Here is a 15,590-nt window from a genome sequence, read left to right as displayed (position 1 = left end):
CTCCATTGCCCAGGCTGGAGTACAGTGGCACAATCTTGGGTCATTGTAGCCTTGACCTCCTAGGCTCAAGATATCCACCAACCTCAGCCTCCCGAGTAGCCTGGACTACAGGTGTATGCTACCATGCCCAACCAATTTTTGTATTTTTTGTAGAGACGGGGTTTCCCCATGTTGGCCAGGCTGATCTCAAACTCCTGAATTCAAGCGATCCTCCCATGTTGGTCTACTAAATTTTTCTCTATTCCTTCACACAAGTTAAATTCTAAGATATCTATGAATGTATAGAAGACAACTATACAAAGTCCCATTTTTCTTCTTACCTGGCAAGCTTTCGCTATTATATCTGATGGTGTATCTTGTGAAAAGGCTGGTCTTAGAGCAGCTCCCACCTAGAAAAATAAATAAAGCATTTTATTTTTTACTTTTATGTTTTGAGACACGGTCTTACTCTATCTCACCCAGGCTGGAGTGCAGTGGTGCGATCTCGGCTCATTGCAACCTCTGCCTCGTAGGCTCAAGCGATTCTCCTCCCTCAGCCTCCGAAGTAGCTGGGATTATAGGCATGCACCACTACTGCCAGGCTAATTTTTGTATTTTTAGTAGAGACAGGGTTTCACCATGTTGGCCTGGCTGGTCTTGAACGCCTGACCTCAAATGATCCACCCACCTCGGCCTCCCAAAGTGCTGGGATTACAGGTGTGAGCCACCGTGCCCGGCCCAAAGCATTTTATTTTTAAAGGTAAGTAGTAAACATAAAGCCTCTTGTGTGTTTGGAGACGAAAACACACAAAAACACTTCTATGTTCCTTTCCTTTTTATGACCTCTCCCTTATCTCTTTTCAGTTATAATAAACTCAATCATACCCTTTTTCTTTTGCTTTCCAGGAGGTTATCATTATCAAATCTATACGAATGTTATACCAAGTAGGCAATAATCTTGTTTTTTTTCTCGTTTTTGTTTCATAGCAAACAGGATTTTCTGACAAAGTCACATGTTATCAGACATACCAAAAATTGCTGTTGTTAGATTTTTTTCTGTCTATATTTTTCTAAACCTATTTCTAACAGTATTTACCTTATGAGTGAATCTCATATCTGGATCAATTTATTTAAATAACTGATTAGTACTAAAGATTCACAGTCACTCAATGACCCTAGAGGTCATTTCACCTCAAAAGGAGATGCTTTAAAAAGCTGCTCAAAAACATTAATTTATGCATTTTTGTTATTAATAAGTAGAGGAATATGAGCTTTTGTTTTAAATAAGCCAATATCAGCCATAGATTCTTAGCTATATTAGATATAACAAGTATAAGCTGAATACAGGAGTAAGATGTAGTCAGCTCCTATGTTGAGATATTCTTCCCTTACCACAGAGATCCAGTTGGTCAGGTATATCAATAGTAGTTTGGAAATGAATCGAGACTCCCTCTCTATGACTAAAGACAGATGGTAATTGATCACAATATGTGAGCTAGTATTGGATTCTGTACTGGAAGAGAAAGAATACTATATGAACTAGGTTACTGGGTTGACTGACACAGCTGGAATATGATAGATTATGTAAAAGTATATATCATTGTTGAATTTCTTGAGGTTACCTATTCCATTGTCACATAAGACAATGTTCTTGTCCTATGAAAATATAGTCTAAAATGCTCAAGGGTAAAAGCACATGATTTAAATAATTTATTTTTAAATGGTTTAGGAAAAAATCTGTGTGTGTTGGGGGAAGAAAGAGAGAGAGAATCATTGTTAAAGCAAATGAGGCAAAATTAACAATTGGCAAATATGAATATGGGGTGTAAGATAGTTTTTTGGACTATTCTTGCAGCTTTTCTATAAATTTGATATCATTCTTTTTTTTTTTTTTGAGATGGAGTCTTGCTCTCCCATCCCGCAAGCTGGAGTGAAGTGGCGCGATCTCAGCTCACTGCAACCTCCACCTGCCAGGTTCAAGTGAGTCTCCTTCTCAGCCTCCCAAGTAGCTGGGATTACAGGCCCGGCTGATTTTTTTATTTTTAGTAGACATGGGGTTTCGCCATGTTGGCTAGGCTGGTCTCCAACTCCTGACCTCAGGTGATCCACCTGCCTTGGCCTCCCAAAGTGCTAGGATTACAGGCATGAGCCACCGCACCCAGCAATAGCATTTCTTTCTTTCTTTTTTATTTTTTGAGATGGAGTCTCACTCTGCTGCAGCCTCTGCCTCCCTTGTTCAAGCAATTCTCCTGCCTCAGCTTCCTGAGTAGCTGGGATTATAGGAGCCTGCCACCACGCCCAACTAATTTTTTTATTTTTAGTAGAGACGGTGTTTCACCATGCTGGTCAGGATGGTCTCCAGTTCCCAACCTCAGGCGATCTGCCCACCTTGACCTCCCAAAGTGCTGGGATTACAGGCATGAGCCACCGCCCCCAGCTGGTGATATCATTTCTAAATAAAAAGTTTAAAAAAACCCCATCATTCCAATAGGTTGGGTATTTGGGAGTAAACAATTGTATACAGGTTTTCTATAGCCAGTTGGGCTAGAAGCTCTAACTTCTTCACTTATACTTAACATGTAAAAACAACAGATTATACATTATTCACATTTAAAATTTTTTATATATTTGAGCACAACTTTTAGATGAGGTATGGTGCACTGGAGCGAAGATTTTGCCATAATCACAGAAAAAAAAATCTGTTACTTCCTTGTTAACAAAATTTTTTTATCGTTCATATAATCCCCCACTGCTAGGATTAGTCTACTGTGCCTCATTTGAATAACTTAAGTACAGGTACAAATCTCAGGAGCAACAAGTAGATCTCTCTTTGAATGAAGTAAAAAAAAAATCGGCCGGGCATGGTACCTCACACCTGTAATCCCAGCACTTTGGGAGGCCGAGGTGGGCGGATCACGAGGTCAGGAGATCGAGACTATCCCGGCTAACATGGTGAAACCTCATCTCTACTAAAAATACAAAAAAATTAGCCGGGCGTGGTGGTGGGTGCCTGTAGTCCCAGCTACTCAGGAGGCTGAGGCAGGAGAATGGCATGAACCTGGGAGGCGGAGCTTGCAGTGAGCCAAGATTGCGCCACTGCACTCCAGCCTGGCGACACAGTATCTAATTCTTTCAGTAATACTTTTTTTTTGAGCCGGAGTCTTGCTCTGTCGCCCAGGCTGGAGTGCAGTGGTGTGCTCTCGGCTCACTGCAACCTCCGCCTCCCGGGTTCAAGCAACTCTCCTGCCTCAGCCTCCCGAGTAGCTGGGACTACAGGCATGTGCCACCACGCCCGGCTAATTTTTTGTATTTTTAGTAGAGACGGGGTTTCACCATGTTAGCCAGGATGGTCTCCATCTCCTGACGTCGTGATCCGCCTGCTTCGGCCTCCCAAAGTGCTGGGATTACAGGCGTGAGCCACCATGCCCGGCCTCAGTAATACCTTTAACTGTTGTTACTAAGAGTTAATTTATCCTTCATTATACAAGGGGCAACTGCTATCTATTTCTAAAAATGCTTATGAAGGTTTGCCATATAAAAATAACGGCAGCAAATCCACAACACTCTTTTGAAGGTTCCTTTTATCTCTTAAAGGGCAGGGCTAAATATCTAAACACAAGACTGGAAAGCTGAGCTGGAATTTCTATTCTAGTTTTATCACTAATATGTTATCACAACTTAAAAATAGTGACAACAGCTTGACACTTATTTCTTCATTTGTGGGGTGACTAAAACTAGGTAACAGACAATGGAGATAAAGAGATGCATTCTACAGAAATAAACAGATTGCAGTTCCAAATGCAGTCCTCCAGGAAGTCTGCACTTCTTCAGTAATCTTTCAAAAGATCAATTTTAAGTTCTTAAATAAATGGAAAATCTCACATTAGCCTGATACTGCTCCAGTATCACATGACCTGGAAATTCTGGCTCAGGCACAGACGCAAACTTCTTGATAATGTCTTCAAGCGCCTGGAGCCCAGCCATTCGCAGCTGGTTGCTATGATCAGTTGCAGCCATGAATGCCATGCGAATGAGGTCAGAGAGATGAAGTACCAAGAGGTCATCTAAAAATAAAAATAGAATGCAAAAATGAAAACTTTTCCAAAAATAAGTGTAATAACATAAAAATATGAAATGAAATAAATTTTTGATAAAAAACACAATCCACATATTTCACAACTTTGAAAATAGCAAAGATATTATATTCTTTCAAGACAACTTCCATATCAATCTTTCAAGAATAGTGATATACAATACAGTAATGCTGATGATGTTATAGGACGTACAATGATATGTTATGCAAAATACTTTTAACGTAACTTTCCCAAAATGAGTTTCTGATCCTTTAAGAACAAAGGCTTGGCAGACTTTTTTGGTAAAGAACCAGATAGTTAATATTTTTGGCTTCATGAAAGAAAATAGACTCTTGGGACCCCAAAACTCACTATGCCAAAGAGAAAGTGAAGCTTGGGAACTGAGTCTTGCAATACTGTCTTTTGTTCCCAGGTAGCTGTAATTTCACAACTGTGTGTCATTGCCTCATTTTAAGCCAGGTTCCCACAATGATAGAAGGCCAAAAATCTTCCTAAATGGCCTCCTCTCACAAATTGCTCACAAGGAATCTTTCAGAATACATATCCCCCGCTAAGAACCAGCCCTAAAACCAAGTTCTGTTGAATCTCACCCTGACAATGTCAATTACCAGCTTATTTTCACAGGTATAGGACAATGACAAGATGAGAAATCATCCCTCTCTCTATGCTGTGGCCAATGCGTAACTGACTTTTTCCTGTATTCCCCCTTTTCACATGTAAAATGTAGATTTACAGAGGCTAGGCAGGGCGAAGTGGCTCAGCCTGTAAACCTAGCACTCTGGGAGGCTGAGGTGGGTGGATAGCTTGAGCTCAAGAGTTTGAGACCAGTCTGGGAAACATGGTGAACCCCATCTCTACAAAACATACAAAAATTAGCTGGGCATGGTGGCGTGGACCTGTAGTCCCAGCTACTCAGGGGGCTGAGGTAGGAGGATCCTTTGAATCTGGGAGGTCAAGGCTGCAGTGAGCCGAGATCACGCAACTGCACTCCAGCCTGGGTGACAAAGTGAGACCCTGTTTCAAAAAAAAAACAAAAACAAAAATTTACTGAGGCTAATCAGAGCCTCATAGGAATATAATAACCATCTGATCACTGCTTACCCTTCGTTCCCTTTTTTTTCCTTCCTGCTGTTCTTTCTTCTTTAAATAAATAAGTTCCTAAAACCCCCTTTGGAAAAAACACAGGTCACAGATGCTCCTGTTACCTGTGTTTTTTCCCAGGTGAATCCTTAACCTTGACTAATAAACCTCTATCAATTGGTATCTGCTTCAGTCACTTTTTGGTTCACACTTTATAGGCTATATTATCTCTTTTTATCATTTTTTTTTTTTTTTTGAGATGGAGTATTGCTCTGTTGCCCAGGCTGGAGTGCAGTGGTGTGATCTTGGCTCACTACAAACTCTGCCCCCAAAGGGTTCAAGCGATTCTCCTGCCTCAGCCTCCCAAGGAGCTGGGATTACAGGCACCCACCACCACGCCCAGCTAATTGTTGTATTTTTAATAGAGATGGGGTTTCACCATGTTGACCAGGCTGGTCTCAAACTCCTGACCTTGTGATTCGCCCACCTCGGCCTCCCAAAGTGCTGGGATAACAGGCGTGAGCCACCATGCCTGGGCTCAGGCTATATTATCTCCATTGCAACTACTCAACTCCACTGTTATGGTGCAAAAGCAGCCACAGACAATACGTAGAGAAATGAGTGTGCTGTGCTCCAGTAAAACTTTATTTACAAAAAAGGCTGTAAGTTGGATTTGGACTGTAGGCTGGAGTCTGCCAATCTCTAGAAAAACTCTTGTCAGGAAACTTAAATCTACAAAATAAGAAGGAAACGACCTTTATAATAAGATATGGAAAAGGGAAATGTTTTTCCTTTTAGCCCTAGAGTAAAAGTTGTCCTGGATCTGTATGAACAAAGTTTAAAAGCAAGTCTCAGAATAATTAAAATGATACCAAGTAATTTAACTACATCCCAGAACAAAGTCCAAAATTATTTTGGAATACACCAAAATCCAGCACTAATATCGTAAAATTTACAGTGTCTGACATCTAATAAAAAATTACCAAGAATGCAAAGAAGTAGGGAAATATGTCTCACAACAAAGAGAGAGAGAAAAAAAAATCAGTGAATAGAAACAAGTCTAGAAATGAAAAAGATAAGATAATTAGACAGGGAACTTTAAAAAGCTATTATCAATATGTTTCCTATGTTCAAAGAGGGAAAAGAAAAGCACGAAAATAATTAAGGGAGAAATGAAAGGTAGAAAAAAATCACAAAGGGGAATTTAGAGATATAAAGTAAAATATCTGAAATGAAAACTACACTGGATAAAATTAATAGAGATTAAATACTAAAGATCAGTGAACTTAAAAGACTTAGCAACACAAATTATCTAAAGAAATTATTAAGCTCAAGGTCTATGAAGTTCTTCAGGAGGCTTCAAAACCCACAAAGTCTTTTTGAAGCAGTGACATATCTATGGTTCAGCCTGATCCCCAAGCAGTTCCTATTTAAAGAAGTTTTTGTTGTTATTGTTGTTGTCAAAGTTATAAGATGTGTATCTTCATATTTTTTCATGTGCCTACCAAAAAAACTAACTTTAGAATCTTGAGTTTAAAAAGAATATCTGGCCAGGTGCACTGACTCATGTTTGCAATCCTAGAACTTTGGGAGGCCAAGGCGGGCAGATCACTTGAGGCCAGGAGTTTGAGACCAGCCTGGCCAATATGGTGAAACCTCGTCTCTACTACAAATACAAAAATTAGCTGGGCATGGTGGCGGGTGCCTGTAATGTCAGCAGCTCAGGAGGCTGAGGCAGGAAAATCGCTTGAACCCAGGAGGCTGAGGCTGCAGTGAGCCGAGATCACAGCACCGCACTTAGCTTGGGTGACAGAGCAAGACTCTGTCTCAGAAAAAGATAAATAAATAAAATAAAAATAAAAAGAATATCAGTTGCTTTGTGGGTGGGAGGCAAGCAGAGAAGGCAAAACATTTGGCTAGAAGCCCGCAGTGCTTCCTCACCTATAGGAAGCAAAAACACACTACCAGTAAAAGCAAGGTTTTGAACTAAGTATGTTGAAGAGATATCTGCACTCTCATGTTTACTGCAGGACTATTCACAATAACTGAGATATGAACCAACCTGTGTCTATCAATTGATAAAGAAAATGTGGTATAAATACATAATGGAATACTATTCAGCCATAGAAAAGAATAAAGTCCTATTATTTGAGACAACATGGATGAACTTGGAGGCATTAGGTTAAGTGAAATACGTCAGGCACAGAAAAATACCACATGATCTCACTCATACGTGGAATCTAATAAAGTTAATCTAACAGAAGTAGAGAGTAGAATGGTGGTTACCAGAGGTTAAGGGTAAGATGGGGATATGTTGGTCAAAGTACATGGAATTACAGTTAAATAGGAGGAATAAGTGTAAGAGATCTACTCTATAGCATGGTGACTATACTTAATGACAATACACTGTATTCTTGAAAAATGCAAAGATGGTGGATGTTAAGTGGTCTCACACAAAAATGATAACTAGGTGAGGTAATGCATTTGTTAATTTGCTAGATTTAACTATTCTACAATGTATACATACTTAAAAACTCTTGTTGTACATGATATATATATTTGTAAGTCAATTAAAAAAATTTTGCCCAACTGATAAGCTAGAAAAGATGGTAATTATGTTATATGTATTTTACTACAACAAAAAATTGAGAAACAAACAAACAAGAATGAGGTATAATAAACTACTGCCAAAATTTGGGAGAAAATTCCCAAGGCAGTACGAAGTAGATTAAAATGGGTCTACTTATATTATGCCAACCTAAAAGTAAATAAAAAGACCTATTATTCCTCCTGCACTTTATCACCTAATTGACAAAGTCTAGGACTATATCAATCTACCAAACCAAAATCTAGGTAATTGTTTCTGGAACGAGAGTGCCACTTTCCCCAACAACCAGAGTGCTGCTGCTTCTCTGCCCATCTCTATGTCTACCCTTCCTCAAAGCAAGACCTCTGTCTTTTTTCTAAATCCTAGGAAATGAACTCTTGAAAAGGTGGGAATGAGAAGGGGACTGAGCAAAAACTTCAAAGTGGAAAGATAATTCGGTGGTTTATTATATTTGGGGAGTAGTAATTCCCTACAATTAAAGCATAGGAGATAGGAAGATGAAGAGATGAAGATGATAGAGGAGAGCCTGAATAGCACATTTATTGGGTCTATACTTTTTCATATACTCTGCCATGACTGTTCAGAATCAGAATGGCAGGCGGTGATGTTAGAAAGCATCCTGTTAGAAAGGATCCAGAACAAAATATGCCAGACACTGGAATCTAGGTGGGAGCTATTACAACAGCTTACCCTCCAACTACAGATGGGAAATACATGAACAACAGAGAACATGGGCAATCCACCTCCACACTGAGAGAAAATTCCAAATATGGAGAGTACTCTTCTCTTTCAAGAATATATAAACAATTAAGTTTATTAAAGAAAAATGCAACCAGGGAAAAGAACGATTCTGAAGATTCAGAGAAATGGCTAATCTCTGGAAACAGTGTTCTATAAAAACCAGAATTAAAAAAAAAATCATGCAGCATCCTCGATAGGATGAAAAGAATCCTGGCTGCTATGGTATAAAAACAGAAAACCTTAGAGAGTAAAAAGGATATGATACAATGGAGGTGGGAGAAATGTAGACAAATTACAGGAAAATTAAAAAAAATTAAAGCAGACTTAAGATTACTAATGAAGGCAGAAAAAAGCAAAACATCAATGTATAAAGAAAAAACCTGTGAGGATCTCTGAGAACTAAGGTAAAAGGACAAGACACAATGAGGAAGAAAAATAACAGTTAAGAAATCCAAAGAAAGAAAGGTCAACCTAAGGATTTTCACTATTTCCTAAATGTAGTATGCACACTTATGATTCCTTGGCTTTACAAATTCTTACTTCCTCTGATTCTTTTTATTTACTTATTTATTTATTTGGCAATCAGCTTTTTCATGTTGAATCCCTCTGCTTCTAATAAACCAGTGTAGTAGGCAGAATATTAGCACCCCAAAATCTCCACACCTAATCCCTAGAACCTGTGAATATGTTACCTTGCAGGGCAAAAGGGACTTTGCAGATGTGATTAAGGTTATGGAGTCTAAAACATGGAGACTGGCCTTAATTATCAAGGCAGACCCAATCTAATCACATGAGTCCCTAAAAGCAGAGCACCTTTCCTGGCTGCAGTCAGAGACATGTGACGACTGAAGAAGCATCAGAGAGATTTAACGCTGCTGGCTTTGAAGAGAGAGAGGGAGCCGTGAGCCAGGGAGTGCAGGCAGCATATACAAGCTGGAAAGAAAAAGAAAGGGATGCCCCCTAGAGCGTCTAGAAAGGAACACAGCCCTGCCGATGCCTTGATGTTAAGCCCAGCGAGACTCTTGTTGGACTTCTGACCTACAGAACTGTAAGATGATAAACTTGTGTGATTTTAAACCAAGTTTGTGGGCATTTGTTATAGCAGCAATAGAAAACTAATGCCACCAGTCTCTTCTAACCCTTTCTCTGCCTTTAAAACTAATCTTCAAAATAACCTCTTCTGTGACGTCTTCCCTGGCTTTATAGGAAATGAATACTATGTGTTTTTTAATGTTCTCAAAGTACTTTAACATACTACTATTGGGACACGCCATAACTATTTGACTGAGAAGTCTGTCTCTCTGTCTTCTAGGCTATAAGTTCTTCCAGGGTATGGACTATGTTTTTTTCTTCTATGTATCCCTACCGTATACCAAAAAACAGGATGCAGTAAATATTTGCTGAATAATGACATGAACAAAAACACTATGTTCATGATGTATTGTGCTTTGCTGATAACCTATATTCAGAGTCTCATTTTATACATGTTGTACTACTGTTTTACAGTTTGTATGTTTTTGAGACAGAGTCTTGCTCTGTCGCTCAGGCTGGAGTACGGTGGCATGATCTCAGCTCACTGCTACCTCCGCCTCCCGGGTTCAAGCGATTCTCCTGACTCAGCCTCCCGAGTAGCTGGGGCTACAGGCATGTGCCAGGACGCCCACTAATTTGTTGTATTTTTAGTAGAGATGGGGTTTCAGCATGTTGGCCAGGCTGGTTTTGAACTCCTGACCTCAAGTGATCCACCTGCCTCAGCCTCCCAAAGTGCTGGGATGTAATTACAGGCATGAGCCACCGCACCCAGCCTGTTTGTTTTAAAAATATGTATGTGAGCTCTGCTGCTTCTTATACACAATGAAATAACCCAAAAGGCATTTTCAATTCATAGACGTCAATATTGTTAACACATACAATTTGTCTTCAGATATTTAAAAAATGACTGGGTGATGAAGAGACAACAAACTATAAGATAAGGAATCTGTTACTCTATCACCTCTCAATTTCTCTGGGTCTCTTCAACTATGAAATGAAGGTACTGGGTCTGATGGTCTCTTTGTAAATTGCCTATAATAACAGATTCAGGGGATACATGGTATAAAAAGTTTACAAAAGATAAAAAATAATAAGATAAAAATTGTTTCCATAATAAACAATTTTCACCTTTTCAAAAATACCTAATAGCACTTCTGAAATTTGAGAGTTTGAAATCTACCAGTGCATTCATGAATTCTGATACTCTCCATGGCTGGGGACAGCAAAGCTCACTTTATTTATATGCCTTAAAATTTTACCATTTCCTTTCCGCTGAAATGCTAAAATCCAGGACAACGTACTGAGAAAACCTAAGTAACTGCCATCATTATCCTTTGGGCAAATGATTAAATAGACACACAGATCAATCTATCTTGTGGACCACCTTCTTCAACTTATCTTCCCAATAGGAATCAGAAGATGACTAGTATGCAGAGGGGACAGAAAACTAAGATGAAAGGCAAGAGAACTTACAATAAATAAATGGCATATTCTAAAGCATGCTATATCCGTCGCAGTAAAATATCTCATAGCAGCAAAATATCTCAAGCTGTAAAAATGTTTTGGGGACAAAGTACTGATTTTAAATTTACTTGTAGGGTTTCGAAGTTTAGCAGAACGTGCCAAGGCAAGATCAAAGTGAGCCTGGTCTGCATTCTCACACAAATTGATGATTCGACACAGGCAATCGGCAGCAAATACTCGAGTGGCCCAGCGAGGGGCCACAAAGGGCTTTGATTTATCTTCTTCACCTAACGTGGTAAACATGGTATCATCATCCATCTCATCTTTCTTTTCAGCTTCTTCATCTTTTCCACTACTTAAGAGAGTTGCAGTACTCATATCTATAACAAGAATAAGGAATATTGTAACAATCTCACATAAGCAAAAATGATCCTTTAAAAAGTTATTAATATTAAAAATTTTTTAATTTAAAAAAAAGACTAAATTCTTACTTGCTGGAAAACAGTAAAACTAGCAGAATTTTTTTTAAACAATCAAAAGCCAAGGAAAAGATAACATAAATTACTTTTATGTAAACTACATTTACATATTTCAATAGTTTTACATACTATGTCATACTCTAGAGTAACTTGGGGTTTTTATACATGAAAATTTAGTTTGAACTTCCAAAAAATTTTGAAATATATTTTCCCAACAATATAAAAAAGCTCATTTGTTTATAACATAATTTAACTTTCAACATTTTGACAGAGATTTGTAGATCAAAAGTTATTACTTTTAAATATAAGCTATAATTTACATGTATGTATCTTTATACATATATCTACATGTATATATCAGAAGTAAAACAATTTCCATTATTTTAAGAACGCACATTAAATACTTACCACTAGAAGCTGCCAGGACATCTTTACAAAGCATTAGCCAATGAGAAAGTTTTTCTACTGCCAGCGAAGAAAGCATATGTCCCAAAGTGTCATGAATATCAGAACATAATTTTCGATCTGTCTCCCGGTCTAGCATTCCAAAAAGAAGTCCCTCAAGACCAGTTTCTGTTATATTAACACCTTGGTGCCGGCAATGGATATCAGTTCGAGAACTAACCCCAGGGGCAAAAGGACTGACATCTGAAAGGTAATTTTTACAAATGAATTTGTATGGTATTTTGGTGTACGCTATAGGTAACAATTATGATAAAGACCAAGTCTTACATATAAATTCACAACAACCACAAAACCAGCTAGCTATATACAATTTAACTATGGCCTCTAGTTTACATATCTTTGGGATTATAATTTAATCTGGCAATTAGAGTAAAACCTCGAACTGTAAAACTGATTATTCTGAGATATTGTAAACAAATCTCAGGGAACTCTCAATAAATACTTGATTCTAATAAGAAAAAGTGTGGGACAGAGATATACTGCTAAATATATTTAACAAACTAAAAAACTATTGTATTTGTTAGAAGAATAAATTGAAACTTATTCAGTGTTATAGTTTAGATTTTAAAATTTTTATAAAGCCAGAACACAAACTCTAAGTGTATTGTATCCTAAGAGTTCATTTAAAAATTGGGAAAACCCAAGGCTGGGCGCAGTGGCTCATGCCTGTAATCCCAGCACTTTGGGAGGCTGAGGCAGGTGGATCACCTGAGATCAGGAGTTCGAGACCAGCCTGGCCAACATGGCGAAACCCCGTCTCTACTAAAAATACAAAATTTAGCTGGGCATGGTGGCGGGTGTCTGTAATCCCAGCTACTCAGAAGGCTGAGGCAGGAGAATCGCTTGAACCCAAGAGGCGGATGTTGCAGTGAGCCGAGATTGTGCCATTGCACTCCAGCCTGGACCACAAGAGTGAAACTCCATTGGGCACAGTGGCTCACGCCTGTAATCCCAGCACGTTGGCAGGCCGAGGTGGAAGGTTCACAAGGTCAGGAGTTCAAGACCAGCCTGGCCAAGATGGTGAAATCCTGCCTATACTAAAAATACAAAAATTAGCCAGGTGCAGTGGCAGGTGCCTGTAATTCGAGCCACTCGGGAGGCTGAGGCAGGAGAATCGCTTGAACCTGGGAGGCGGAGGTTGCAGTGACCCGAGACCGCACCACTACACTCCAGCTGGGTGACAGAGACTCTGTCTCAACAACAACAACAACAAATAAATAAATAAATAAATAAATAAATAAATAAATAAAATTTGGGAAAATCCAAAGAGTAACAACAACCAAAAAGCAATGTTGTCATGAAATAGTGGTTAAATTTCTTGCTTCATCGGAAAATCTTTTCATTCTTGTAAACAGCAGTGGTATATAACTGGTGGCTTTAAGAATGAGTATTATTACGCCCTCTGAAGTCTAGAGCCCACTGAACCCTGAAGGGAGTAAGACAGAGGAATGGAACTGAAAGGTAACTATTTTTGTTGTGTCACCCCAAATACAGAATAAGGGGAGGTTTGAAGAAAATAGCCATAGTGAGTGAAATTCTAAAACAATAGAAAAAGTTAAATGACAGGGTTCCAAGGAAAGAGAACACTAGGAAGAGATTAGGCACAGAGACTTTTTTTTCACTTAGCAGTAGATAGTGAATATTTTCCCATTTCAGTAATTATACTTCTATAGTATGAATGTTAACGGCTATGCAGCAAACCAATAAATTAAGGGAAAATTAATTGATTAATCACTGAGGACAAATTCCTTAAAAGAAAATTAATTGATTAGAGGACGAATTCCTTAAGAGGGAATTTCTAGGTCAAAGGGTAAGCACATTTTGAAAACTTCAAGGAGATAGTGCCAAAAAACCCTCCAGAAAATGTGCATGACTCTACATTTCTATCTGTAGTACAAGAAATATCTATTCCCACTTTTCCCAACACTGGTTATAATTATTATTTTTAATCTTGATCACTTTTATAGAAGAAAAATGCTATTTTATGATTATAGTAACTTGCAATTGTTAAATCACTGGAGGTTAAAGATATTTGTTATTTCTTCTTTATAAAATGTGCTCTAGTGGTTTTTACAAGGTGCAAAAACAAATTAACATTGCAGGCCTGAGACTACCTTAGTAAGACTTAATTGCAAGGTTAGCCCTTGGCTAGCATCTGGGAATTGGGTTTCTAGAGGTTTCCCACCATTAATTCCCTGATAAAAGTGGCTCGCTGTACCTAAACTGTGGCTTCTGCTGAACATCTGCTTTCCTTCTGAGTTCGAACTTTTGGTATGTGCCAGGCAGGCTATGCCTATGGGATGAGCCCCCAATAAAAACACTGGGCATTAAGCCTTTAATAAGCTTCTCTGGGAGAATACATTACACACATGCTGTCACAATCCATTGCTGGGTTGCGATCTCTATGACTCCATGGGGACAGGGCTCTGGGGAGCTTGTGCCTGGTTTCCTCTAACTTCATCCTATACACCTTTTCTTCCTTTTGTCATAATAAACACAGCCAGGAAAATGTCTATACACTGAGTCCACCCGGGAAATCATCAAACCTGGGGGTGATCTTGGGGACTCCAAACATACTCATTTGTAAAAGCTTTAAACACTTTTATATTTTATTAAATACGTACGTTAGTAAATAAAATTAGTTAATAAAAATATATTTTGTAAATATTTTTCCCTATCTTAGCTGTTTTTCTGTTTTTCTTTTCTTTCTTCTTTTTTTTTTTTTTTTTAAAGAGACAGGATCTTACTATGTTGCCCAGGTTGGACTTGAACTCCTGGGCTCAAGTGATCTGTCTCAGCCTTCCAAGTAGTCTCAATTTTGTTTATGGCAACTGACATGTAGAAGTTCTGAAAATTTATATGTATTCAGAAGAGTTCTGTAACTACTTTTGGTGATGTTTTCTCTCCAAAAAACAGTACTGTCTACTGGTAGGTTTTTATAATAAACTTCTTTAATATTCTACAATACCGTATGTCTGTTAATAAAGTTCTTATGCTATGCTACAATTGAAGTTATTCTTGTATCTTGCTTCTTTGTATCCAAGCAGCTTCTAGGCATTAGAAAACTTTTATAAGTAAAAATTTTCCCTCATAATAGGGGAAATATCTCTGTCAATTAAACTCTTAAAAAGTTTCCAAACCACCTACACCTAGATATCAGAAGACCAGCTGGGAATTTAAGCTATACCTAAAACCCTCCAAAAAGGCAGAAAGATAGCAGAAGACCAGCTAGGAATTTAAGCTATACCTAAAACCCTCCAAAAAAGCAGAAAGAACTAAAGGAAGCAAAGATCATCCTTTTGCTACCAAACATCTACTGACATTTCATAGTTTTATTGGCTACTTTGGTCTTACCTTCTTAGAGGAAAAATTACATCACAAGAGGCTAACTACCATCCAGAACTGGAAACCTTCAAGTGCCCCTGAAACATCCTCAAGAAATGGCAGAAATATTCTAAAATATTTCTGAAAAATATTAAATATTTTTCAGTTTTTTTAAGCTGCAAATAATTTTTTTTAAATCTAGTCACTCACACCCAACTTTTTACTTATTTATTTACTTACTTCCTTACTTTAGGAGACATGGTCTTACTCTACCACCCAGACTGGAGCACAGGGGCATGACCATAGCTCACTGTAACCTTAAAC

The 15,590-nt window shown here is 38.3% G+C and overlaps 1 protein-coding gene across 10 annotated transcripts in view; it reads right to left on the bottom strand.

The window, feature by feature from the left end:
- The window catches only part of HEATR5B (HEAT repeat containing 5B), a 102,708-nt gene that overhangs the window by 35,435 nt on the left and 51,683 nt on the right, over positions 1-15,590 (bottom strand). For all 10 annotated transcript variants that reach the window (XR_678040.5, XM_063789145.1, XM_515406.7 and 7 more), the window contains 4 exons: positions 11,886-12,125; positions 11,127-11,378; positions 3,862-4,043; positions 321-389 (listed from right to left, as the gene is read on the bottom strand). Coding sequence is in view for 9 of the 10 variants with exons in the window: in XM_063789145.1 (XP_063645215.1) it covers positions 321-389; positions 3,862-4,043; positions 11,127-11,378; positions 11,886-12,125 (743 nt within the window). In the remaining variant the exon portion in view is untranslated. The remainder of the gene's footprint in view (positions 1-320; positions 390-3,861; positions 4,044-11,126; positions 11,379-11,885; positions 12,126-15,590) is intronic.

The sequence above is a fragment of the Pan troglodytes genome, chromosome 12, assembly GCF_028858775.2.
Source record: "Pan troglodytes isolate AG18354 chromosome 12, NHGRI_mPanTro3-v2.0_pri, whole genome shotgun sequence".
Classification (NCBI taxonomy): Eukaryota; Metazoa; Chordata; class Mammalia; order Primates; family Hominidae; genus Pan; species Pan troglodytes.
The sequence above is the reverse complement of the archived record's forward strand: the minus strand, read 5'-3'. Positions and strand labels throughout refer to the sequence as shown.